Source organism: Chrysemys picta, chromosome 8, assembly GCF_011386835.1.
Source record: "Chrysemys picta bellii isolate R12L10 chromosome 8, ASM1138683v2, whole genome shotgun sequence".
NCBI lineage: Eukaryota > Metazoa > Chordata > Testudines > Emydidae > Chrysemys > Chrysemys picta.
In genome coordinates, this window is record NC_088798.1 from 107,426,536 (window position 1) to 107,454,460 (window position 27,925).

The window sequence follows — 27,925 nt, forward strand, 5'->3', positions numbered from 1 at the left end:
TCGCGTGCCAGTCATACATTTTAATGTTTTTAGAAGGTCTCTTTCTATAAGTCTATAATATAGAACTAAACTATTGTTGTATGTAAAGTAAATAAGGTTTTTAAAATATTTAAGAAGGGGGGAGGGATAGCTCAGTGGTTTGAGCATTGGCCTGCTAAACCCAGGGTTGTGAGTTCAATCCTTGTGGGGGCCACTTAGGGATCTGGGGCAAAATCAATACTTGGTCCTGCTAGTGAAGGCAGGGGGCTGGACTCGATGACCTTCCAGTTCTAGGAAATAGGATATCTCCATTAATTTTTTTTTTATTATTTTTTTTTTTCATTTAAAATTAAATTAAAGTGCAGAGCCCCCCGGACCAGTGGCCAAGACCCGGGCAGTGTGAGTGCCACTGAAAATCAGCTCGCGTGCCGCCTTTGGCATGCGAGCCATAGGTTGCCTACCCCTGCCCTAAACAGACCATTCAAATCAGTGGTATTCTTTCTATTGAATACAATGAGAACACAATCAGCTCCTGACACAGTACACTGGGGATCGGCACCAAGGAAACATGGGTTTGATCAAAATCCATTGGGAGTTCACCTGGATGTTTGGAAGAAGGAGAAATTGGCCTGGTCTAGGTGGGGATCAGAGTGTGGGTTAGAGCAGCCCGAGTAAACCCAAATCATTGAGGGGCTAATGAGCTTTGGTTTAAGTGACTAACCCAGCATTACCTAGGAAGCCTGTGGAAAAGCCTGGAGCTGCAGAACCCAGTTGTTTTGTATTGCAATCCACTGCCTTAAACCACAAGACCATCCTTTCTCTTCTTATCGTCTGCTGCCTTATTTTCTACACACTTTTGAACTTCTACAGCAAATGGGGCCAGGGTCTTACAAACAGCAGGAGTTCGCCACTGTAAAAATGTTTGTGAGCTTTTTATAAATGTGATTTTAATTGCACATACATTATCATGGGGTGGATTGATTTAAATCCAAGTGGTTTAATCACCAGTGTTAAATAATTGATTTTAATCTTGTTTTACATTTGTTCTTTTTAGTTATTTTCCTAAAAAAAGGTTAATTTCCAATGGTTGGTAACTACTACAACATGTTAATTTGCAACCAAATATAGCCTTTACCCTAAATTTGATACTACTTTTTGCTCAGGATACACCATATCTATTCATATTTATTCAAGCAATTATATATTCAATATATTCTTATTCTTAATTATCAAATTTTGTACAGTGTTAGAAAATGGTGACTAACCCATTTCCTGTTTCCTCGATATTATTTTACTCAGGATTTGTGTCAAACTGCATTTGGACAGAAATTGGAATTTAATTAAATGTTCAAAAGAACATTTTAAAATGGATTTTTAGTAGTTAAATAAAATTACCTTAAATCTGGTAGATACATAAGAAAAAGGAAAGTAAATTTATCAAAACTTAGGCACTTAGGAGCCAAAATCCCATTGACAGCTAGTGGGATTTAGGCTCCAAAGTGTCTAAACCACTTTTGAAAATGAGATATAGGCTCATAAATACCTAGAATTAGTAGGTCTCATCCTCTCCCACCTGGATTTTATTCATAGATTGGAAGAGGAAAACATTTTTTCCTGCCTTTTTAACTTCCAGTCAGTTTTCTGCTTTGAATGAGAAATAGTCAATGGGTTGCCATAAAACCCGACCAAAACAAGCATGATTGGTCCAAAAACCTTCAGCTAAACTGAAACCAAAAGTAATTAAGGCAAAAGCATTTCTGCACAACAGAAATGGAAAGTGCTTATGTATGGAAAAGGAAGAAAACAATATCGGTACTTGTTAACTGCAGTTCATGATACTGTGAAATATTCAGAAAGCTTGATCTGATAAGTTAAAGATGTTGTCCTCCTGGTTCTGTATATAATTTTAAAAGCCTCACCCTTTACATCATTGAGATTTGTGGAGGGCTCATTGATGCTCCATTCTTTCTTTCTTTAACTAATTTTAACAAATTGTAGTGTGTTTAGTGGCTTTAACATAAGCTGTCATAATTTCAAATTTAATTTTAAACCGGTTTACTTTTACAAAGAAAAATGTACCGTATTTAATTTAAGTCTTAAAAACCTGATTTAAATAAGAGTAATATACTTTTTTTTTAAATTGTCAATTTTTATCTACCTTGCAGTATCAGCAAACAATTTCCCTTTCACACAGTACTCTTTGGTTTACTAACAGCCACCTTAAGTCCATTGCGTTATCCCGATAACTTCATAGCATATAAAGCTTCAACAGGAGCCTGTATGGGTCATTTTTGGGTGGGTAAGTGGATAACTAACACAGCTGGTGCTCGCTCATTAATTCGGTTCTGAGCCTTCCTGTGACTGATTGCCTCAGCTGCAGAGATTATTCAGAGGGGTCTCTCACAGGTTGGCAACAGCTTATGGAGAAAAGCCTTCTGTGAGTCAGTTTCTCCCATTTGCATGTTAGTGTTGTAGTTACGGTTCATAAGAAGGGCCATACTGCGTCAGACTTAAGGTCCATCTAGCTCAGTATCCTGTCTTCCAACAGTGGCCAATGCCACATGCCCCAGAGGGAATGAACAGAACAGGGAATCAAGTGACCCATCCCATCGCCCATTCCCAGCTTCTGGCAAACAGAGGCTAGGGACACCATCCCTGCCCGTCCTGGCTAGCAGCCACTGATGTATGGTATTGTTTTACCCCGTTGATTTGGTGCTAGCAATCTGGACGTATCCTGTCTGAATCTTCCTCTTCCCCCAAACGTGGGATATGTACCTCCTCGCAGTCCGGTTAAGTATTTTGGAAACCTTCCTCCCTTCCCCTTCTTTCACCCACGGGGTGTCACCCTATCCTACACCACATTAATTGCCATTAATCAGAACTCCTACCTTTTTATCTGTGATACATGTGAATCGGAAACCCAAGGGCAGTGAACAGAAGGGATCTCTCTCTTTCCTCACAGTGTTCAGTCTGTCCTGGCATTTAAAACCACAGTGCGTGCCCTGACTTTTCAAAGCTCAACGACTATTATTCGTTGTTTCTGGGAGCCTCTGATTCACCCAGAATATAACTGATACAATGTGCAGCCCCCCTTATTCTAACATGCACCGAACTGTTCAACTGCACCACTTTTGTTTTAAGATCATACTACTTCAAAGATGCTGTATATGACATTGGCAGGTGCCATCTGAATTGACCGAGTATTTAGCCACTATATTGCGCTCGCTTGACTTGCATTTGCAATTCCCAGTGCACGTGTGTGCAAGTTGAGGATTTGCACATGCTCATATATATAGACACATAATGCTGATGTGTGATTGTACGTAGTCAAGAAAGGTGAATACTTTTGAAGATATGGGTCCAAACCATATGTCCCTATCTGCTTATGGAGGTTGGAATTGATGGGCCGTTTGACTGTCCCTGATTGGCAGAAAGATACAACAGCCTTAGAAATACCATAGGTTAGGTTAGATTAAGTTGAGGTACAGTAAAGCAAAGTAGAGCGTGGAACTGTTACTAATCACAGTGTCCAATCTGTCTCCACATTTGAAACCAAATTAAATAATTGGTTGCCATTGCTTCAGTTATCTTCAAAAATTTCAGTAGATGGCAATTTATTGCAAAGCATCCTGCCGTTCATCTGCGGTGAACACTGTGTACGTGCATTTTGTATTAGTTAAAACCAAGCAGCTGGTAGTTTTCCACATGCCACGTCTCTAGCATTTAAAGGAGTCAGTTGTTTTTTCTTTGAGTTTGTCGTTGAGTCTTGTTTTCTTTAATTAGCACTTAAAAAGCTACTCTGGTCTGGGCATTGGACGTAGGTGTGCCGGCCAAAACAAAAGTTCAACAGCCAGAACTCAGCTGTACTCAAAAGACCCCGTGTGCGCGTGACTATGATATTCATGCCGGTTTAGCTCCTCTCTAAACTGCACTCGGTCACCAAAGACAAGTCCAGAAGTGGCTAGCTCTGGAAATAAGGTGCCACCTAGATCAGTCAGAGAGGAAGAAGCAATCACACAGCCTTCTGCTTATTTTGGAGATGCCAGTGTTTTAGGCCCTTCAATTTAAACATCTATAATTTAACAGGAACTGGGGCTCTGGATCCCAATGGTAAAATCATACTGCAGATGGGTAGCTAGATACTTGCACTGCGTTTGATTCTGAAATTACAGGAGAGTAATGGGGGTAGGCAGGTAGAGCAAGAAGAGGATTAGATACAACGTAGAGGAGCTGAATTGATTATGGAGGCTTTAAATCTCAAATCTAAGATACAGGGGGAGCACAGGAATCCTCCAATAGAAAAACTGTTCTGCATTAACTTATTTGTAAACTTTGGTTTTATTGAGCTGTATAATAATTGTACATATCCTCAAGCAATGCCGAACACAACGATCGATAATACAAGCAATGATAATCAGATGTTACAGCAGTCTGACATGAACACAGCTCTCCAAAGATAATTCTGTCCCACAAGACATTACCCAGCTTAACTTCAGCTCCGTCCTGTGAAAATCTAAAGCCTCTTTCCCATGCAGAGGAAAACCTTGTAGACAGTTTTGTTCCTGAAAGCCGACCAAGAGGAGTAGATAATGGGGAAAGGCAGCCCGCCCCCTTTTCAGGAAGGGCTTGTAGGAGGTCAACACTGTCTGAAAAATGGATGGGGCTGGCTGAGGAGGGGAATGGACAAGGCAGACGTGATTCAGGGCATTTCCCTGTGATGATATCCACGGTTAGAATCCTTGTAGAGCACCAGGCAAAAAGGAAAGGTGCCCTCCATGTGTGGAAACCCCAGGACAGCCGCAGAAGCACAGAGGAGGCTTAATTAATTAATTTGCAAAGTCCTTTTGGATCCTTGAATGAAGAGCTCCATGTAATAATAATACCTAGTTCTTCTATAGCACTTTTCATTAATAGATTTCAAAGCACTTTACAAAGGCGGTATGTATCGTTATCCCCATTCTACAGATGGGAAAACTGAGGCACAAAGAAAGGAAGTGACTTGCCCAAGTTACCCAGCATTCCAGTGGCAGAGCTAGGAATAGAACCTGGGCCTCCCAGTCCCGTGCTCCATCCAATGCAATGTTGTAATTACTGCTTTGAGTTTATATTTGGAGAAACCTGTTGGGGGAATAATCAGTAAAATTCTAAGATTTAAAGTCAATATAAAGCGATGGGAGGAATCTTAGAATCCTAGAACTGGAAGGGACCACGAGAGGTCATCTAGTCCGGTCCCCTGCACTCGTGGCAGGACGGATGGGCCTATGGCTTAGTCAGAAGACCTGGGTTCTATTTCTGGCTCTACCAACAGGGGAAATAACCTTCCCTCCCTATACCTCATCTGTAGAATAGGAACAGTAATAGTAATAAATCCCTGCCTCGCAAGGGAGTGGTGAGGATTAGTTCATTCATAAGTGCTTTGAGATCCACAAAGGGAAGATACTATAGAAGAAAAATGTTGTCTTTATTTATTTTCTTGAGGAGAGATTTTACAAAGGCCTCTTGGAAGTCGATGTTCGCTGGACACCCAAGTCCAGTTTGAAAATAACCCCTTTATTGTGAAAATAGCTGTCCAGGTTAGAGTGGCTAAAGCAGCTTCCAGATGTCTACTACAGAAAAATCTCTCTCTTTGATGAGTGTCCGGTGGATAGGAATTCCATTGACTAAATCCCTCAGCTACAAAAGATAAACTTAAAAACAAAGTATAAAAAAATGCAAAGCCAAAAAAAACCCTTAAGACTTTAACTAGAAATTCAGCCCTCACTTTCCAAACGAGGCCCACAAGAAACTTAGCTTTCAGATAGATATCAGCGATATAGAGCCTTTCCCCTACACTAACACCATCATCTTGTAATTGGTTGTTAAACTGAGCTCCTTTCAAGCTAATAAAAACCCTTTCTCATTCAGCAACATTGAATTGACATTTTTGTAATTCAGGATCTTACCATCACAGTTCCATTTTACTACATAACAGTCAGCAGCAGCACATAATTTTTTATGCCTGCCCATTAGAAGGCATCGTATAAAAAGAAAGGTGGTTTAGATGATAACATTGATGTGAAAGTTTTCACTGTACCCTACTGAAGAACTGAACAATTTAAAGCGGGTGGTGTTGAAAAGATCATAGAATCATAGAATATCAGGGTTGGAAGGGACCTCAGGAGGTCATCTAGTCCAATCCCCTGCTCAAAGCAGGACCAGTCCCCAACTAAATCATCCCAGACAGGGCTTTGTCAAGCCTGACCTTAAAAACCTCTAAGGAAGGAGATTCTACCACCTCCCTAGGGAACCCAAGATCTCATACCTTGTTTTTACCAAGGGTCAGCATGGTGAAATGAGATTTTAATACAAAGCCATTGTTCTAGGCAACTCTTGTACCATGCCAGCAGCATCGTGTCATTCATACTAAAAATTAGGAAATTTAATGAAAAACAAAAAAACCAAAACTATAACTGAAACTGCCCAAGCAGTTTCTTTTTCCTGCTGTTTTCCAGATAACTGTATACATTTATGTCTGTATTTATTGCTTATAGATTTGTTTCTCCTATCTTAGACCTCAATTCAGCAAAGCAACCCTCTACAGGACAGCACTTAAATATGTGCTTAACTTTAAGCACATACTTAAGTCCCATTGACTTCAGTGTCACTTAAGCACCTAAGTGCTATCCTATATCAAGATGCTTTCTTGAACTGAAGTCTGATAGGTACAGCTAATACATTTTTTGACTTTAATGGGCTTTAAGCTCTGAACCAGTAAAGCACTTCTACATGTGTTTAGCTTTAAGCATATGAGTATTCCCTTTGAGGTCAGTTATACTATATCTGTGCTTCGGTAATTTAGTTGATCAGGACCTTGCACTCCTGGCTCGTTACAAAATTTGACATAAGACACAATTGCAATAAGTATACCGAACAGGCGCCTCAGGGTTACATCTGAAAATCTTCAAAGAAAACATATACATAGTCATCCCTGCCAGCCAGTCTAGCACCCACCTAGGGTGACCACCTTTTCAAAATGCAAAAACAGGACACATGCAGGAGCCCCGCCCCCTCCGTGGCCCTGCCTCCTGCTCCTCCTCTTCCCCCTGAGTCCCCGCCCCCTGGCCAGGCCAGAAGCCAGAGCCCTGCAAGCGGTAAGAGCCGCCCAGGGAGCTCGGACCCCTGTGAGGAGCCCCGGACCCTCCATCTGCCCTAGGCGGGGCGGGACAGGGTGCTCAAGAGCAGCCCTGGGCCGCGTACCTGCCCCCGGGGTGTATCGCCCAGGGCAGGTGGAGAGTCTGGGGCTCCCCACAGCAGCCCAGGCTCCCTAGACAGCTCTTAGTACTGCCTGGCTCTGGCTTCTGGCCTGGGGTGAAGAGGAGGAACAGGGGGCAGGCAGGGCCTCATGGTCAGCCCCCACCCACCCCCTGGGAAGAGGGCGGTGCTGCCCCTGAGCCTTGGGCCGGTGCGGAGCGGTGCCTCAAGGAATCCAGAACAAATGCTTTCCCGGAGTCATTCAGACCGGGACTTGAAATGTATGTTTCGGGACTGCCCCGTCCACTCACTATCTCAGTGTTACACTGTTTGTATCCCCCCAGGGACAGGAAGGCAAGCTGTCTCATGGAGGGCAAATAAGGATATATATTTTATAGTTATATCATTATATAACTTTTAATGGAGAAGTCAAGGACTTTTTCATCCCGGCCAGCTTGCTACCGAGCAAGGGTCCATGAATTTTTATAGGTTTGGTTCTATATATGTTCAGTGTAGTAGAGCCTGGATTTTAAGTGTCTTTTAAACCATGATTAACATGCTTATTAAAAACACGTCACACTAGCCAGTCTTTCACACAAAAAATTGAACTATATTTTATATGTATTTTGGTGTCTTGATATGATTGTCACCGTTATTTAATTCTTTTCTAATGGAACATAAACTTCACTTTATATTAATTAAGTTAGTGCCTGCCAGGACTTGCCTTTTTTATTTGAAACTGATATGATGACATTTGCATTTTTAGCCGTAACCCATGACTTCACCATGAGAAAGAGCCAGCCTTAATCAGGAGTGTCACTGTTAGAATGAGATGGTAACACCTTTAGAGTTAAACACTAACGGCTGGGTCCAAAGGCCAATGACGTTAACAGGTGTCTTTCCATTGTCTTCAATGGATTTAGATCAGATCTTAGAACACATGGGGTACGTCTACACTGCAGTGTAAGCCCAGGGTTCAAATTCAGCCTCAAGCCTAACCCACCTTCTGCCTACACACAAATCGCAGTAACCCAGGGCTCGGACCCAGTGTCCCAGGTCCCCACTGGGGATGGAAGGTCCGAGCCTGAGTCAAACCAGGACCCAGGGTTCAAGCCCTATTGCTTAGCAGTGTAGATTCAGCCCTACTGGACTCCTGCTCTGGCAAAAATCCCACAAAAGTATCCCACAATCCCATAGGCCAACTTTCTTGACAGTCAGGAGTGGTGGACAGTCAGGTTTTCCCACACTGCACCACAAACAAAGAGCGAGAGCAGCTACATTTTGGGATGGTGTGAGGAAGTTTGATATATTGGTGGTTGGACTGGGGCCCTCATAAAGCAGTGTAGACACTGGAGCCCCAGGCTGGGACTCGATCCAACAACTCCTAATCTGGGGTTACAAATGAGTGTAGACACTCTAGCCATAGGTCAACAAACCCAGGATCTGCTCACTTGAGCTCTACTAACCCAGAGTTTACATTGCAGTATAGACATACCCATGGTATCTGATATGCAGGGGTTTTGAGATGGGCGGAGGTGGGAGCAAGGAGATTGGGAGATGCAGAGAGGAAGAATACTGAATCGGGGCTCAGTGAAAGTATCAAAGCATGGCATTGGCGATGAGCGTCGCATGGTGGGAACTCGGGTGAAAAAGGCTGAGAGAAACATAGCAGGGAGAGAGAAACAGAGACAAGAGGACAGAGACATAAGAAAACGTATCCCATGAGAGTGAGTGTCACTCTCAGTGCTTGCAGAATAACCATGTCAGGCACTAGACAGCGGAGTTCAGGATTGTGTCTCGTTGGAGATGGCTGACCTTACAGCGCTAAGCTAGAAAGCTCATGGAAGATACCAGCTTGCATGTCCTGCAGCTTTTCCAAATGAAAACAGAGGAGGCTGCACTGTGAAACCCCTGAGAGCATGTAACCTCACTGAAATACCTATTTCAGGAACGTTTTTGTAGAGCTTTTTTAGCACTACAAAGGGTAGGTCCGCAGATTCTCAGAGTGGGTCCTCATCTGTCTGTAGCTATAGGGGGCTCCTCTCAACCCTCTCCCGACTGCTCAGATGACAGGTTCTGAGGCTGGCGGAGAAAGATCCAAGCAGGAAGCCAAGGCTGTGTTCCTCCTGCTCTGTGTCCCTGCCAGAGGCTGCAGAAGGAGAAGTTTGTGCTTCGTGCTCTGCAGCTGTCTCATCCATCGGGTCCGAAAGGTTTCGCTTTGTCCGCCTGACCCCAACTGAGGGGCCAGTTCCCCACCTATGGTGAGTCTGACAACCAGGCTGCAAATGTCTAAAGGACAGCAGGAAAATGAAGAGGGCCCTTGGTTACATCAATGGGCAGCAGCCCAGCACAGGGAAACCATGAAGAGGATTGGCTGAGTCTGCCACAGGCAGAGCAAGAAGTGGCTGGTAAGACCCGACCATACACCTTCCTGCAGCCCAGGTCTCATAACCACCCCCCTTCCTTTGTTGGGGATTTTCAGGGGAGAAACCACAAATTCTCCCAGTCTTGAACACAGCAGATTCTGCAGACAGCGGTAATAATTCCTGTTCACTCAGAATAGCAGAGCACGCCACTATCGAAATTTAATCTGAATTCTTCAGTGCAAACCTAATCATATTTCACTCATTTTCCTTTATACTTCTGCTGAAGATAAATGCACTTTTCTGCATCAACAACAACTCAGAATCCATAAGCCAGCATTTTTCACCTGGGACAAGGAACGTAGGAACTTGCACTTTGTTACATATCTCATCCCCTCCCTTCAAACAATCAATACAGTTCTCAGCATATGGCTCTTTTCAAAGGTTGTGTACAGTTTCCATTTCTAAATGATATGCTAGCATTAATTTTTATAGCCCTGAGCCTGGCTTTGTTCTGAAGAAACCTTATCCTGGTTGAGAGTCTCTTTCCCCATTCCACTGCAAAATCCAGCATCTATGTGAAACCCTCTAATTGCCACCTCAGTGAAATACAGAAACACCTTGCAAATGGCAAGCGTGGTTTATGCTGTTCCAAACAGCATTGCTGGGACATTTACGTGATTGTACTATCTGTTTGATATGATCCCTCTAAAGTCATGTCTCCTTCTGCACCTCGCACTAATAATTCATACAAATCTGTTTGGATTTTGCATTATCCCTTCTTCTTTAGTAGCAATCACCCCTCTTGGGCTGTCAGATGACTACACAATCCGTTGCTGGAGAGGAAGGTGTCTGGGAGTTACGGGAGAAGGGGGAAATAATGGACAGCACTGTTCTGTTTTATGCAGCTTAATTGAAGCACACTGTTCACCTCAGCGTAGATGTTGCCTGCTTGGATTGTCTAAGTGTTCTCTAGTCACTCAGTCCTGGAGGAGTTGATTAGCAAGGTTCAGAGAGCAGCACCCCATCCCAAGAGACCCAAAGGTGTCATGGGGAATTCCAGGGGGACCCAAGACAATGTATATATTTAAAGACCAGTATAGTTCTTTCACCCTTCCTGATCCTCAAATTCCTGAGGCCAGCCTCACCTGTAACCCTCAGGACCCTCTGCTTCAATGTCTGTCATGGCCTCTCTCCCCACAGCACAAATGCCACCACCCTCCTCGTTCTTTTCCCCGGCTGTTCTCTCCCAGCCCTCCCCTTACACCGAGCCGTAGATGACAGCCCTACACAGAGCGACTGTAGGCTCTGTTCCATTCTGCCCCTCGCCTCAAAGCCCAGTGGAATGCCACCATCCCTTTGCTGTTACTGTCTTGCATAGGGAAAAACAACAACATGAGATGGAGGTGAGATCGATTGGAAACTCATTCCCAATGAGAGCACTCACCTGGACACGAAAAGAAACCTTCCCTTCCATTGGAGTACATGTGTGAACACACACACACCAGATCTTAAATTAAACATCTGGAGACAGATCCTCTGCTGCTGTAAACTGTCATAGCCTGTTGACTTCAATGGAGCTAGAACAGCTGAGGACCTGGGGACTGTATAGCCCTCAAAACTTTGCTTCCGCAAAGTAAACCTACCTGCCTTGCGCTTTGCAAACTTGAGAATCGTTCTGAATGTTCAAAATGGCATTTTGCATTTAAATGTGCTATTTGATTATACATTTATATTTACAATCCCCCCACACACATCTTTTTTCTTCAAGTAATTATAGCTTAAATGAGCCTAAACAGCCTGCCTTAATAAAAGATTTGACTTTCTCTCCCAAGCTAAGATGAAATGTTTTTAACTTGGGCCATTTCTGCTGTGTTCTGATGCATCTGTATACCTGTCTTGTTGTATAAAAGCCATAAGAAAAACTCATACCGAATTTTGACATATATTTTGTTTGCTATTATAATTTGTCAGACATTTCATTACATCTTGGAAACACACAACTAAACAATTTCTAAAGGAAATAGACTATTTGCAGTCATCTGCTGGAGGCCTGCAGCCAATAATTCACACCATTTGTCAAAAAGATTTTTCACCTCTAAGCACAAGGAGCTTTGGGGACGGTGTGCGGCTATCATGTGAGTAGGCCTGGAGCCTGGGAGCGCATTACAATGCTATGCTGGAGAGAAGATGAGGACTGATAGCTATGAAGATCAAATCTGAATGGGCAGAGGGTGGAATGTGCATTACTTCAGTAGTTTAATGCCTGATCAGTGGGATTTTGTGATGGTTAGTGGAAAAGGCAGGGGCCTCCCATCGATCAAATAACAAATCTGAATATGTTGAAATAGAGGTTCAAATTATTTGCATTTTTTTCCCTATGGAAGGAATTTGATTTGTCTTATTATCCCTTGCAAGACCCAGGGCCAGGTTTGCAAAAACAGAGGTGAGATCCACCTGCAAAAAATTGCCTCTCCCAATTCAGTAGCACTCTGGGCTGTATATCACCCTGCTGGTCCCAGCCAGGTGGAAGGAACTGAAACCATCCCTCTGTTGTGCCTCATCTCAGGGAGGAGGCAGAACCAGCACCAGATAGAGGTGGGATCAGTGGAGAATACATGCCAGGCAAGAGTCTTCACCTGGCAACACCTCCCAGCAGCCAGAAACTCTTCTTTCTAGCAGTAGAGCAACCCCCGAAATTCCCCACCATTACCACCTTTTATCTACCCCGGGAAACTGCCAGTTCCCAATTGGCTTAAACACCTGGGGGCTAACCAGTGGTCAGATATTGCAAACTTTCTAGATCTCCTAAGTTAAGATTTTCAAAGCCACTTAGGAGATTTGGACAGCAATTTCCATTGCCTTTAAAAAGGAATTCAAATCTCTTAGGCAACTTTGCAAATCTCAGCCATACTCTTTATCTCAGCAACCAAAGCATCTACTTGCTAACTTGAGTATTGTTCTGAATATTGAAAATGACATTCGGCGTTTGTATATTTTCTTAGCTGATACACTTAACTTTGCAATTCGCACTCCCGCACCCACACATACTTTTTTCAGGTAATTACATCTTAAACGAAACTAGAACACCTCTCTGAACAAATGACATGACTTTCAAAAGGTAAAGGTGAAATATTGTTAATGTAAGCCTATTCTGCTTTTTTTTGATGCATCTGTATTCCTGTCATATGATATAAAAGATATGAGCAAAACTCATATAAAATTTGACACTGGTAAAGTACTTTCCATAACTTTTTAAATAGCTTTCTTTCTCACTATTGTTTATAATTTCAGGGAAGCGCCAGAGAATTGCATTGTCTTTGCTGAACCATATATAAAACAAAAGAGAGAGATTAAGTTACACAGTGCACTTAATTACAGTGCCGTGACAGAAGTAACATAAGCACATAACTACAACTACTGTAATTTGAAATTGGTTTTTATAAAGTTAAACCTCATTTTACTAGTCTGATAACTGAAGAATTAATGTCTTCTATATGTGAACTCATCATGAGTGGAAAGGTAATATCAACATACGGATACATTACAGTGAGCAGTTTCATGTTAACACAGAATGTCACCTTATCATCTCTCTGTCTGTCTCTGAGCAGAGATGACTAGCCTAAAAGGGCATCTTTCATCTGTGTAAACGGTTTACCAGGGGGCATTGCAGATTGCTTGGAACAGAATTTTCTCACAGAAATGGAGTTAAAAGGATAATACAAGTAATTGCATTATGCAATGCCTCCCAGTGTTTTACATGTTCTTCTGCACTGGAAAAAACAACAACAATAACTTTTGTTTCAGTTTTTGACAGCCTCACTCGGGTATTTAGAAATCATAGCTAATAGGGTTTTTTTTGTGTGTGCGTGTGTGTGTATTTCAGGATGGAATGGGGAACCTGAGAATCACAGAGAAAGGTCTGAAGCTAGAAGGAGATTCAGAATTCTTGAAACCTCTCTACGCCAAAGAAATCCGGTCCAGACCAGTAAGTTATCCAGAAAAGCAAAAGAATGATCACATTTCTGTACTCTAAACACTAGAAAATATATCCGTAACAATGGCACCCTGTAGCTTGGCTACACTATGCAAGGCTAATTTGGGGAATGAGCCAGTAGCGTGTTTGTTGTGTAGTTACATGTATTTTTGCATGAGGAGAAGGCAGTGTTGTTTGAAGAGCAGATAAAATGCTTCCAGGACATCTAAGATTTCAGATAGACTTTTCTCCTCCTTTTGATGTAGGACACGTATTAATAAGAAGTCCTCATTGCAGAATTCCTCACTTTTCATGGGTAGAGAGACGGCAGATAGTTGTGAAATCCACCCTGCAGTTTATCAATACTGCTGAGACCATAGATGTGTGATCAATACATATGGGTCTGATTCAGCCATGATTAATCACCGTAAACTCTTCCTTACCGTGGGCTCAATTCTGCAAGGTGCTGAGGACTCAGCAATTTTTGTAATTACATGCAGCTAAAACTAACAGCAAATGTGGGAAAATTAATAAAAGTCTAAATCAAGTGTGATTAAAATAGCAGCATCTTTATGGTAAAATTTAATTTACTGTCAGCTCTTTCTGACCATCCTCCTGCAACTTTGTTTGGCATAAGCAACTTTGAAAGACTGAATAGGTTATGTGCAGCGTCTGTTTCCTATTGATACTTCATGGAAGGCATCAGACATCCTGTTTCCTGTTCAGAAATGTTAATTTGAATTGGATAGCAACTTCCCACTTGATGACAGTGGCAGATAGCTAATTAAATATTAACATCTCTGTATCTCTACATTTCAGTGGTCTTGTAGCAATTGGAACTGTTTAGAGTAATCAATGCAACATCCAATACAATATTCGATGTAATTACTGAAGGTTGTAACCCCTTTAGAATGGCCGTTGATTGGTTTGTGCAATCATTCTAGTTTAGGAAGAGAAGCGAATGAAAAAATACTGATATCTATAAATGTTGCCATGTGGGATTTAAAGGAGAGCCTTAGAACCCTGTACATGTAAATTCATTCTCTAAGCATGGAGTACATGAAGAAATGCATCATATAAATACATTTATTTTGTTAGATTTTGGAAACGCTCTTTGTTTTCTTAAAATCAAATATTAAGCTGCATTTATTGCTACTGGGAAGTTCATTCTTTAGTCCTCATCATCTTAATCTACATATCAGTATGGTGGAGGGACAAAAGATATCTTCTCATGCTAGTTGAAGCTATAATACCAGACTGCATGCTATGATTGGTGGTTTTATGAAGGCCAAACGGGAGGTAATACAAATCCTGTGGGAATGTTACTTCCATAGAGGACTTTTCCCTCCTTACATTATATTGCTGTTGTTCTGAGAAGACTTTAGCTGTGAATCCAAAGGGCCAGATCAAAAACCCAGTGATATCTATGAGCGTCTTTCCACTGACTTCAGTGAGCAGTGGATCAGCCTCACCATCTGTATGGAACTTTACCACATGAACAGCTCCACTGACTTCCCAGTGAAGTTGCATGGGGGGTAGCCAGCGCAAAAATTATCCAGATCTTTCCAACGGTCAGACCACATTCAGACCTGGTGGTCAGCAGGTGCGACTCTGGTTTCAGTGAAATTGTGCTTTCTTATGCCAGGGTTCTGAATTTGATTCACCATATCCAAGTGAGACTGCTGCATAAGGTGATCCTTTTGGAATAGATGCAAGTACTTCTAAATTACCAGAACTATAATCTTCCATATACTGGCAGTAACTTGTTTCTGCTCTAACCAAAGCATTCTTGCAAAATGAAATATATCACCAATTACTGAGCTTGAGGGATATAGTAAAAGCTAAGTGCTAAACTCAGTTCTCAGTTGCATCTCTGAAAATCAATAATAATTCCATTACCATTGAGTTACTTAGGATTTTTGCTAGTGCAAAATGTGGTTTTAAAAATGCACAGTGTAAGAGACAAGAACTTTAAATAGCGGTAAACAATAAAACATGCCAAGACTATGTTAATGTATAATATTTTCATGTGTTTTAGTAAACAACCTAAGAGTGCAGACTGCTAGCTTAGCTAATGGTTTTATTTATTGCTCAACAGACTTGCAAATTATGGTTATTTATAGTAGATGAAGTACAGCAAAAGATAGAGAATGATATTTCAGTGTAATTTCATCTAGTAGCATAGTTACACAATCAATTCATTGTTAACTGTATGTAGTAGAGATCATGGGGCCAGACTCGTGATGAGGGTAGTTACACTCCCATGATCTCAGTGAAGTTGTGCCAGTTCTCCATTTGATCACATGGGTGAATCATAGAGTACTCCCTATCTTTATGAATCTCTCTCTCTCTCTCTCTCTCTCTCTCTCTCTCTGGATAGAACGGGGTAATCCCTGTGGAAATGTCTTAGGAATGCATCTCGATAACTGATGGCAGCCTCAGTTCATGCTTTGAGCAGGGGGATGGACTAGATGACCTCCTGAGGTCCCTTCCAACGCTGATATTCTATGATTCTGTTATTCATCAGCCACTTCTTTCCTTCTCAGATGCATCTTTAATTCCATCATAGATCATGATTAAAAGCATCTACATTTTCCTTAGAAATCAGAGCCTCAGGCCTAAAGATAGCAGAAGTTCTCCATTAAAAGATACATTTAATTTACACTGTAGGGCCAGATTGCCCCCTCTTGGGGAAAACCATGGGCTAGGAAGAAGGAAAACCCCACAAGGTGTACAGGAACCCTTTGGCTGCTCTAATTTACCCTGAAGCTGAAGCAGCTGTGGTGGTTTCAGAATAAGGGAGATGTAACTGGCTACCTGATGCCCCTCACCCTTTGTGCTGCGTGGTTGAGTTCAATCCGATCGCCTCTGGAAAGGTGTCCCACAATTGAGGTCCTGCCACTGAAATTGCACCCGAGCATAGTCCATAGTCTACAGGTAGCGCTGATGCATGTGATTTATCATGATCAAAGGGAGACATGTTTGTAGGATCGCCTTTATGAAATACTGTCAGTATATTACTGGGCATCAGAGCATCACGGGCAGTTTCGTGAATGCTGAGGCTGTTCTAGTAGTAATTTTGAGAAACTAGTACTAATTTTGCTGCAGTGATGGGTGTATCCTTTAGCCTTGTTTTAAAGGGAAATGATAGATGCCCCAGATTCTCCAGAAGTGAGCAGAGCATCTTCAACTCCTTGCTGAACATATTGTACACTAAACTGTATTTTCCATGCCACTTGCATGCAACATGAGCATCTTGCTGCCTTTAATTAAGAAGTTAACTGGACCATGAAGTATTGCCTGAGTAAATATAAGTGATTTGTACTTCGCCAAGAAGGCACATTAGGTATCTTTTCATTTCTTTACTTGCACATAAATTATGGAGATTATTAAAAATTGGAAGGGTCATCTCTAAGCCCATCTGCAGCCCAGATTCATTGTTGCTCTCAAAAGGTAACTGTCTTTCCAACAGTTGTAATTTATTGTGGACAATTGTGTGAACCATCTGCTTATCTTTTAAAATAAGACAGATAAACTTCTAGTGAAAGTTGCACAGAAGATCACAAGTGTTAATTTTATGTGCTGGAAAGCAGTTATAACAGGTTTTTGTGTGTGTGTGTATGTGGTTTCAATCTGCTGTTGTTTTGATTTGACTAGAATTTTAAAAAGTGACAATTTCATACCTTTTTTGAGAAGAGCTGTTAACAGGCAGGTTCCTTGAAACTTCCTTTAAGCTAAGCTTTATCCTTCTTTAATGCTAATTATTTGGTTTGTTTTGAGGTTTGCCACTTCCATGTCTATAGGCAATATTTAAGGGAATTTGGTATGCAATGTGGTTTATTTTCTGCCCTGATAATAACAGAAATAAAATAGTGTGCTGAGGTTACACAATACAAGTATAGATTTGGCTGAGTAACGGTGTGACAACTAGAGAGATGATAATCTTAGCATTAGGAAACAGGAAAAGATCTTCCCATGTCCCAAATTTAGGCTTCACAAATCCTCATTCAAGAGGTAAAGACAATTCAGCTTATGTTATTTAAAACAAGTGATGATTTTGTCTTTTGCAGTAATCATTTCTCGTTAATATGTAGAAAATTAGATGCCAGCCCTGCATAGGGTGACCAGACATCAAGTGTGAAAAATCGGGACGGAGGGCGGGGGGTAATAGGAGCCTATATAAGAAAAAGTGCCAAAAATCAAGACTGTCCCTATAAAATCAGGACATCTGGTCACCCTAGCCCTGCAAGTATTTATGCACGTGAATAACTTTCCTTACACGAGTAATACCATTGAATACCACAGGAGTACTCATATGAGCAAAGTGTGTGTTTGCAGGGTCAGGACTTATGCATTATAAAAGTATTGGCCCTGACCCTGCAATCCTATCCATATGGGCCAACCCTCATACCCTCCGGGAGCCCCACTGGCTTCGCTGCGACTCTGTGCAGGTGGATAGGACCTGGCAAGAGGTTGGATTACAGGAGTGAGCCCTCACACAGAAAAAAGTGTGTCCATTTGTCTCCCCTTGGTGACACCCAGGCAACCCTGAGACACAATGATGTTGCAATGGTGTAAATGGTGGCAGAATCTGATCGGTATTATGAAGTATTTATCAGACTATATTTTATCCGTTTCATCGCTGCCCTGGAACACACAGTTCTTTCCTTAAAAAACAAAAAAAAAACAATCTTTAAAACCGTTTTAAACTATTTCTAAAAAAATGAATTGCAGATTTTGAAAGCAAAAGGGTTAGTGCTGCCATCTTGATTTTTATTTTCAGAGGATACCATGGGCCCTAATCCTGCAAGCTGCTTAGTGGAGGAGGCTTGCTCTACCCGTGCATAGCCCTGTTCACGTCAGTGGAAGTCCACCCATTCAGAGGAGCTTGCAGAGTCAGGGCTATGGAACATAACACTGTCAAAACTCCCACTGACTTCAGCGGGAACAGGATGAGACCCAATATTAACACCTGCGCCTGATCCCGATCCTGCCGTAGGAATCTGCATGGTGAGATAGTCCACAGTGGCAGATCCAGTTGTAGGATTTGAACTGACAAAGATTATTTTTTTTGCTAGAGTTCAATCAGTTGTTGTCAATACAATATCTTAAATAGCAGCTGCATGAAATGTGATTTCAGGCATTTCCGTTAGTGATTCCGTTTTCATTAGTAAAAACTCTTCCCTAGGCCAACATTTCAATGATACAAACCCTAAAGGAAGCTTTTCAGGCTGATAAATAATTATTGTGCACATGACTTGTCTCATAACGTACATGTTTGGAATGGGGAGGTGGTTTAAACTCCATAATCCAGGCATTGACTAGTATTATTTGCTCTGCAGTCAGACCTGCTCCAAAGTTAAAATTGCACATTCATAAACAGTAAAATATACACGTGGAACTAAACAGTGACATGCACCCACAATGAGACATAGCTGCCTCGGAGCCAAAAATACATATTTATGAGCACTAAAATACTAATTTGGATTAAAAAGCAGTGTCCACCCACAATGAGAGGCAAGTGCAGATGGCAAGATAATTGCAACTTTCTGCAGTCAAGCTGTGGAGTTAGAATTTAGCCTTTCAGTTAAGGCTCAGATAGCTCACACAAAAGGAACATGTTTGCAGAAAATTTATCGTCTTCCTTCCTCAGGGTATGTCCACACTACCCGCCGGATCGGCAGGTAGTGATCGATCTATCGGGGATGGATTTATCGCGTCTCATCTAGACACGATATATCGATCCCTGAACGCGCTCCCCGTCGACTCCGGAACTCCACCAGGGCGAGAGGCAGAAGCGGAGTCGACAGGGGAGCCGTGGCTGTTGATCCCACGCCGTGAGGATGGGAGATAGGTCAATCTAAGATACGTCGACTTCAGCTACGCTATTCTCGTAGCTGAAGTTGCGTATCTTAGATCGATCCCTCCCAGTGTAGACCAGCTCTCAGTGTTTACAGGACAAGAAAAAGATATTGATCTAGTTTCCTAATGATTAAGGCCCTGATCCAGCAAAGCATTTAAACACATAAACAATCCAATGAAGTCAATGCAAGGCAAAAAAAAAAAAAAGGTTCATTTCTCCCCCTTAAATCATCAATTCCCTCACCACTTCCAATCCCTGAACTCCCCCACCACCCAGCCAACACTAAAGCAATCAATTCCTCCAGTGTGGACATGGGAAGCAAACTCTTAAGAGAACAAATAGAACTTGCATTGTGCTCTGACGGGTCAGTCATAAGTGCTGAGGGCCCTCTGTTGACAGTGCTTTCATGTCAGATGCTTGATCTTTAAAGCTAGGGGCCATCAACAGAAGCGCCTCAGCGGCCATTGTGGCTTATGAGGAGAAATACATTCTCTTAGGTAGTCAGGATTCTCATGATGAATCGCAAAGCCATGGAACAGAGTCTGAAGTACAGTATCCCCTGTAATGACACAGCCCACCGACTGCTGCCCGTCTCAGTAGCAGTCAGGTAGCAGAAGTTTCCAGAATATTATTTAGAAACCTTGACAAACAAAATGGCGAATTACCCATTCTAACAAAGTGAGCCCTTCTCACAGCCACTCCCCTGACTGAAGCTATCAAACATTCGCAGCATCGTTGTGTGTGTGTGTGTGTGTGTGTGTGTGTATTTGCTTCAAGGCCACACTCCAACTGTCCCTTTCTGTTCAGTCACTTCAGAGTCCTGCTTCCCCACTAGCTATCAGCGAGGTAGAGAGCAAGCAACCAGAAGACAGACGGAAGCATTTAATGCAGCAGCAATGTGAATTGCAGTTGATGCTGACTCCTCATTGCCATGATGTGTGGAGCAGGTTCAGCTGTGTCAGCTGCATATGCCCATCCCCCCTCCCATTTCCATTCTCAAGTAGTGAAGTCCGCAAAATGGACCGTCAGTCTGTTTGCTGGGGCCAGAACACAGCTAGCGGCACAGGGATACCCTACGCCTGCTGAGGAGCTGGACGATTAAGATGGCTTTCACAGCTACCGTGAAAACGGTGTCCTAAATGGATACCAGAGCTGGTCAAAGCGTTCCAAAATGGGATTTTTTAAGAGAATTGTAGATGTTGGCTGAAGGAATACTGAACGTGGCATTGGACTTAAGCTTTGTTTGGCAGATTCCCCTTTCTTCATTTATTCAACTGCTGCAGTGACTCCGCCATCCCTGGCAGTTACATGCATGTGCTAAGGGGAAAAGAGGCTTCTTACATGGCTTTGTCCATCTTTCTAATGCTGCGCAAGTCCCCCAAAAAGACACAGAGAAGAAGCTCTTCCATAAAATCCTTTTCTGAAATAATTCCACGGGTTACATTGCGAAGTAAAGTCTCACGGAAGCATTTTGAAAAGAATTTCATTCAATGTTGCTAACATGTCATAAGCTCCCTTAAATGGAAGGGTAATGGCTCATAACATTTGTAAGCTTTTTAATTTCATGCAATATGAGCAGCATAATCAGCACCTATTAAAGTCGATCAAGTGTGCCAAGTTGGGCTATCTACCTTGGCATCTGTCTGTATTTTCATAGTGGGCACACCTCTAAACAAACCCTCGGAACAATGTGTTTGTACTTCTGTTGTGTTAATGATAGTGTGTGTTGTACAGCAAGGAAACACCTGCCGTGACCACTGCAGAAGTGTCTGAATTCATATGTTGAATAAATCACTTATAGTCAGTGCCTTCTCTTTCCATTGAAGAGAATTAATTAACATCCACAAAAGTCAAACATCAGGGAGGAGGAGACAGAAGGAAAACTTCTTAAACAACTCCCACAATTTTGTTAATTCATATTCTTCCAATATAGTGAAATATAACAACCTCGGGTTTTGGTTTCATTTCCCCTTTGGGCTGAACTTTGTGGTTATAAAATTAAGGACTTGCACCACATCCTAAGAGACAGATGCTAAGTTAGGACTAGGTGCAAATTACTTCACGGATTTTTGCATTGCGTCTCAACCTCGACCCAATAAACTTCTCAGCAGGTCTGCTACTGCGCCTCTCTACCAGGGAGAGGACATTAGCTGTGCAGAAGTGTGTGATGGTATTATGTTTCCTCTGGAACTAAGTTGAAAACCAGGTAGTCTCATGTTGCCATTTGAGTTGTGTGTCCTGAGACACAATAGGGATCCTGAAAAGTAAATACATATTTGATTTAATTTATGCTTACAAAAAAAGGACATAAAATATTTCTTTTTAAGTCAAATGAGAAAGTTCCTGAACAGAATGAATCCTAGTTCAGTGACTGGTTTGGATTTGGATTGGACTTTATTTTAATGCCTGATATTTATTTTAATGCTAGATATTCGTGTCTAACGTCTGGCAATCACGTGTTAACCCCTTTGTAAATTAACAGGGGTGGTGCCATGACTATCACTTTTCTCTGCTATCTTTTCATTCCTTTTCCTTAGCACATTTGTACAGCGTTCCTAGCTGTCTATTTTCTCTCTTCAGTCTCCTATCAAAAGCTATTTATTTCTCTTAAACTATATGACTTGTCTGTAGATAGGACAGATGAGTATTTGGGCGACCTGTTGCTTCGTTAGTAGCATTGGGTGGAATGACTGTTAAGAGAGAAATTGGATTGGCTGTTGGGTAGAGACAGACTGGGACCAAACCCTTGAATCTTATACTTTGAGATGAAGTCTTGAATTCTGAATCCAGAACCAGATCCAAATTTTGTAGCTTGGGTGCATCTCACCAAACCATAGATTCGCAGAGAAGCAACCCTTACAAAGAGTCAAGTCAGACTCGGAGCTGCTCAGAGGACAGCCTGTGCTGCTGCATTATACTGCATTTCTTTCTCTCAAGGGCAAAACCCCTGAGTTTAAGGATTTATTAAGTCTAGACATCTACATTGACAAACAGGACGCTGGTTGCTTTGAATATACTTGAATATAAAAATAGCCACTGTATTACTTAACATTAAAGAGTGATGGAGCTTAGTGGAATGTGAATAGATAGAAGTTAGACACGTAGACAAATGGAAATTTGGACAAATAGAAATAGGGACGGAGATTAGATAGAAATATAATCATATTTTCTATGGATTTTCCTTAGGCTATGATCTTTTTGAAAGCTGTCATAGCAAAACCTCATGCTCTCCTTTCAGAGGACAAAGACTGCTCCCCCAGCAGTTCTTTTTATCAAAACTGTCTCAGTAGCAGAGTTGCACATATTACAAAACAGGAGTTATCAGATTCATCGAACTGCACTGTCATTATCAGACTCAGCTAGATGTAGCCAGGCTCACAGATAGTTCAGTACTTTCCTTTGTAACAGGAAGAGAGAATCAGACTTTTTCTGGCACTCATTATCAACTGCTTTGCCAGCAATACAAATTACACAGGTCTTGCTGATCCCTGAGGGATAGAAATCAGAGCTCAGAAATGAGGGGCGCAATTAGGATAAAATAAGAACCATCCTGAACTCTCACTCCTTTGAACAAAACCCTTTGAGATACTTGGAAAAGTTTGACTAGCTGTACTTGAAAGAAAAAGCACCTTATGTGTTCCTTTGTGCTTCCTAGTCCTGGCTGGAATACAGTTATTTTCAGTGTCAACAAATGATCTGAATCTCAGAGTCTCTAGAAATCTTACTGAATATACCTGGCCCTTCTGCCCTTGTATCTGGAAACACATCTCAGGAAGGAATATTGTTCTATTCTTGTTTTAGAGGAACCGTGCTGTAATGCAAATACACAGTATCTGCACGCTGTTTGTATGTTATATGGTACTGTGGCCAAAAGACAAGACTGTGGGTCCAGGTGGAACAGGAGAGGGGCATAGACTCTGGTCTGCAAGTGAATCAGTGATTTAAGCCTCTTTGCAGTTACACACTTAAGCACGTGCATAATTTAAGGATCTGAGTAGCTTCACTGAAGTCAATGAGACTACTCACATGCATAGTTAGGCACAGGTATAAGTGTTTTGTTGGATAAGGCAATATTATTATTACTTACGTTAAAGCTGCACCCAGAAGCCACAACCGAGATTGAGGCCCCATTGTGTGGGGCTCTGTATGAACATACAGTAAGAGAGATTCCTGCCCCAAAGAGCTTACGGTCTAGTAGGCAGATCAGACTGACAAAAATGGAAGGGGAAACAGAGGCACAGATAGGTGAGGTGGTTTACCCAGGGCCACATGGCAGATCAGTGCTCCGTCTGCTGGACCACGCTGCCTCACATGGGAAGCAGCATTAGTGTAAAACTGATTAAAAATAACACATTAAAAAGTGTTTAAGTCAAAAAGAATTCAAAGGAGCCGACCAGACTGCCCTAGAGGGGTTTGTGAAGCCAGGGGCATGCCACAATGGTAGAACCCCTTCTCTAGGCACAGGCTTCCCTTACCAACCCCCTTTCCAAACGTTGGGTTTCTTTGTATGTCTAGAACTTTGCTGTATAAAATAAACCACCATAATTTAATTATCAACAGATTGGAGACAATGTGACAAGAGACCCACAAGTTGTGACAACTCCATAACCGGACTACGTGGAAACAATTCAACAATAGAGAGGAAAAAAGGGACTCAAACCAACAGGCCCAGGGCATTAAGAGCTAAATCTGCAAGGTTGAGTACAGAGAACCCGAAAAGGATAGGAGAAGAAAAGTAACAGAGCAGAGCAGAGGGCAAACAAGCCTGGTTCTGAATTATGAAAGGCTGCTGGCACTGAATACGTCAGGGAGATTTTAACCCTGTTCATTTGGGAGGGGAAATAGATGCAGAAAAGAAGACAAAGCAAATAGAGTAATAAAGAGAGGCGCTGAATAATAAAGAGACTCCAACGGAAGAGATTCTTCCCAGAGATTTCAAAACAGGCCTCTCTCCAGAGACACCAATGCTCGCCATCAAAAGCAATCTTTCCCTGTTGTATCCTTAAATGTTGCCTAAATACTATTACAAACCTTAAAGACAGGTTTCAGAGTAGCAGCCGTGTTAGTCTGTATCCGCAAAAAGAAGAACAGGAGTGCATCCGAAGAAGTGGGCTGTAGTCCACGAAAGCTTATGCTCTAATAAATTTGTTAGTCTCTAAGGTGCCACAAGTCCTCCTGTTCTTCTTTTTACAAATCTTAAAGTCACTCTGTGGAAACCTTCCTCAGAATGTTCTTTGTTATGCTGTCCCATCAACAGGGTTGACCGAATGCATTTATTTCAAACACTGACTTTTTAAAATTGGCTTTTAACATGACAGATAAACCCATTTGCAAGAGTCTTCAGGTCTGTACAGTAAAGCTGTGAGAGTGAAAATGACCTTCCATTTCAAAGGATCCCAGAAAGCTTGTTTGTTTTTCTTCCTTCTTCCTTTTCTTCCTAAGGCACCTACAGCTTTGATATTGTGCCTGCAGTTCTTTTACTCCCTGGGTGAGAATAGAGCACCCCCCGGATATCCCTGTTTTAAATGACAGTGGGTGTGTCGTCATATATTTAATAAGCACAAGCGGTTAGGATCTCAGTTCTGTACCTCTGCTGAAAGACAGGAGCACCAACAGAACAGAGCCCCCTTGTATCTAAAAGGAGAACTGGTTAGCAACTGATCCATAGGGAAAAGTGTCACTCTCTGAATCGCCCACATCTTTCTTTGCAGCTCTTGGCTTTTCCTTGAAAGTCTCCTACCCAAATACTCGGCAGGCCGAGCCCTTTCTAGCTGATGAGATGTGACAGGATCACAGCCTGAGGTGGTACACCTGAAGATTGAGATGGGTTTTTTGTAAAGAGGAGCCTTGTAAAACATCATTCTTCCGCTCTACTCTGCTCTGGTTAGGCCTCAGCTGGAGTATTGTGTCCAGTTCTGGGCACCGCATTTTAAAAAAGATGTGGAGAAATTGGAAAGGGTCCAGAGAAGAGCAACAAGAATGATTAAAGGTCTTGAGAACATGACCTATGAAGGAAGGCTGAAAGAATTGGGTTTGTTTAGTTTGGAAAAGAGAAGACTGAGAGGGGACATGATAGCAGTTTTCAGGTATTTAAAAGGGTGTCATAAGGAGGAGGGAGAAAACTTGTTCACCTTAGCCTCTAAGGATAGAACCAGAAGCAATGGGTTTAAACTGCAGCAAGGGAGGTTTAGGTTGGACATTAGGAAAAAGTTCCTAACTGTCAGGGTGGTTAAACACTGGAATAAATTGCCTAGGGAGGTTGTGGAATCTCCATCTCTGGAGATATTTAAGAATAGGTTAGATAAATGTCTATCAGGGATGGTCTAGATGGTATTTGGTCCTGCCATGCGGGCAGGGGACTGGACTCAATGACCTCTCGAGGTCCCTTCCAGTCCTAGAATCATATGAATCTATGAATCAATACCTTAAGGGAGAGAGAGAAATAAATAAAATTACTGACAATCAAATTGATTGGGGAATAAGATAGAGGCATTTGTCTGAGGGAACAGGCATAACTCCCCACCTGGGACTCCCAGTTCTTTTTCTGTTTTCCTTCCCTTTGATTATGTCTATTCAGGGGTCTGTTGTCCGTTTATTGTTCTTGTGAAAGTTAATATTTCAGGTTTGGGATTTTTTGTGGTGTTTTAGAAGCATGAGTGTATAATTGTTCAGGGCCTAGAACTGCAAATAATGGTAGCTTCTCTTTATAGTAAAATCATTGCTCTCTTGTAAACTTAAGTGAAACCACATGTGGGTGGCCAAATAATACTTTTACAAAAAATAGTTGCTTTAAATACCAAGACATCCTGGCTAACTCCAAAAGGGCTAAGCAGGGATCACCGTCTGGCACTAAGACAGCCACTGGTGTCCAGGCAATTTTTTTTTAGTATGCGGTTTGAGAGGGGCCTGTCGTCATACTGTAAATAAAGGCAAGAAAAGTGAAGTTCTTATTACTTTAGTTTAATATAGGGCTCGTTCGAGCTGTTTTGTTGTTGATATGTCCTGAATTGAAACCTGTGTTGATTTCATCCTTGGCAGTTTGTAAGATGAAATGACCTCAGTCTTCATAAAACTTTGCTAGCTTATAATATCATGGCATTTCATCAACCCTCTGAGTTGTCTCTTATATGCAGTCTCCAGGCGTTGCTGCAAGGTAGTATGGGTGTTCAGATAGCACATAGATTCTAATCTTGGGAGATTGTTTGTGATCTCTTCTGAAGACCACTGAGCGCAGAGCTTGCGTGGATTTATTTTCAGATCTTGGTGTCCTGAGACGAACATTGCGCTCCTGGTGTAGATGTATTCAGAAGGCAGCTCCTGTGATCAGTCAGTCAGACTATCAGTCGTAGCTTTGTGTCAGAGCCAGCAGGAATCTAACCTTCAGGTATTTTAGGCAGATGGTTACTCTGCAAGTCACGTTTGGACAGAGAATCTGTTTTAATGTTTTCCAGCTGTACCTTCTCGTAGGTCAAAATTCAATCCTCAGCTCATCAGAAGATTTCATAATCATTTCTTCCTGGCTTACACAGATGATTGTTAAACGGGCTCCCATTAGTTTGGTCCATTTCACTTCTCGTCTTTGCAAAGCATCCTTTGCTGCTACACTGAAGTAAACGCCAGTGAGACCCCATATGGTGCAGGGGCACTTATATTGTCAATGCTGTTTCATTTCATGTTTACTTTCATTTAAAGCCAGGATGTTGCATCTACTCTTCTCATTCAGTAGGGTACTGATCTTGTTCCATGCTGCAGACCTAAGATGCTTAACTTGCTTTTGCCCACATGCTCCCACTTGCTGACTGTTAACTGACCATCGCTACATGTTTCCTTAAGAGCTTGGCCGTTTTTATAAGTTACTGGCCTGGATGTCAGTATTCACTTGAGAAAGCACCAGGTTCTTTTCTCTTTGCAGATTTCCCTTTAGTTATGCAGCATACTGAAGACATATAAGGAGGATGAAGCAGAGGAGGCTGGTGGGGATATGCAACACTCTCCCCCCCCCCCCCCAAAAAAAAAACCCCACCCAAATCCCACCATCCTCTCTCTGTGATCCCTTCCCAGGCCTGATCTCCTTAGCTAGCTCTGCAACACCCTCCTCCCAAATCACCTGCCCATCATCTCACTCTCAGCCTTGGCAGCTCGCACTTTCCTCCTCTGCTGTGCATGGCCAGGAACAGCTGCAGCTCTTCTTCTAAGCCAGATGTACCCCCCCCCCCCAAAAAAAAAAAACCCACCACTCCAACCCCAATGCGTTGTTGGCCTGTTGGTGAATATTTTGTGTTCACTCCTCGGCCATGCAATCTCAGGAACATCCTGCTTCCGTTTCCTTTCCTTCCCCACAGCAGCTCAGATATCTTTAAGAAGACTGAGTGTATGTTGAATGGCAGTAGCTACATGCAACTTCTAATCTCCCCAGAGTTCCCCCTGTACTGCTTACCTCAGGGGTAGGCAACCTATGGCATGTGTGCCGAAGGCAGCGCACGAGCTGATTTTCAGTGGCACTCACACTGCCCA

General features: G+C 42.2%; 1 protein-coding gene across 11 annotated transcripts in view; it reads left to right on the forward strand.

Annotated features, from left to right (window-relative positions):
* Positions 1–27,925, forward strand: part of SGCD (sarcoglycan delta) — a 504,512-nt gene that overhangs the window by 366,531 nt on the left and 110,056 nt on the right. For 10 of the 11 annotated variants that reach the window (XM_065555141.1, XM_005300012.5, XM_065555144.1 and 7 more), the window contains one exon: positions 13,459–13,560. The exons of the other annotated variant lie outside the window; for it this stretch is intronic. In XM_065555141.1, coding sequence (XP_065411213.1) covers positions 13,459–13,560 — 102 coding nt within the window. The remainder of the gene's footprint in view (positions 1–13,458; positions 13,561–27,925) is intronic. 11 annotated transcript variants of the gene reach the window in all.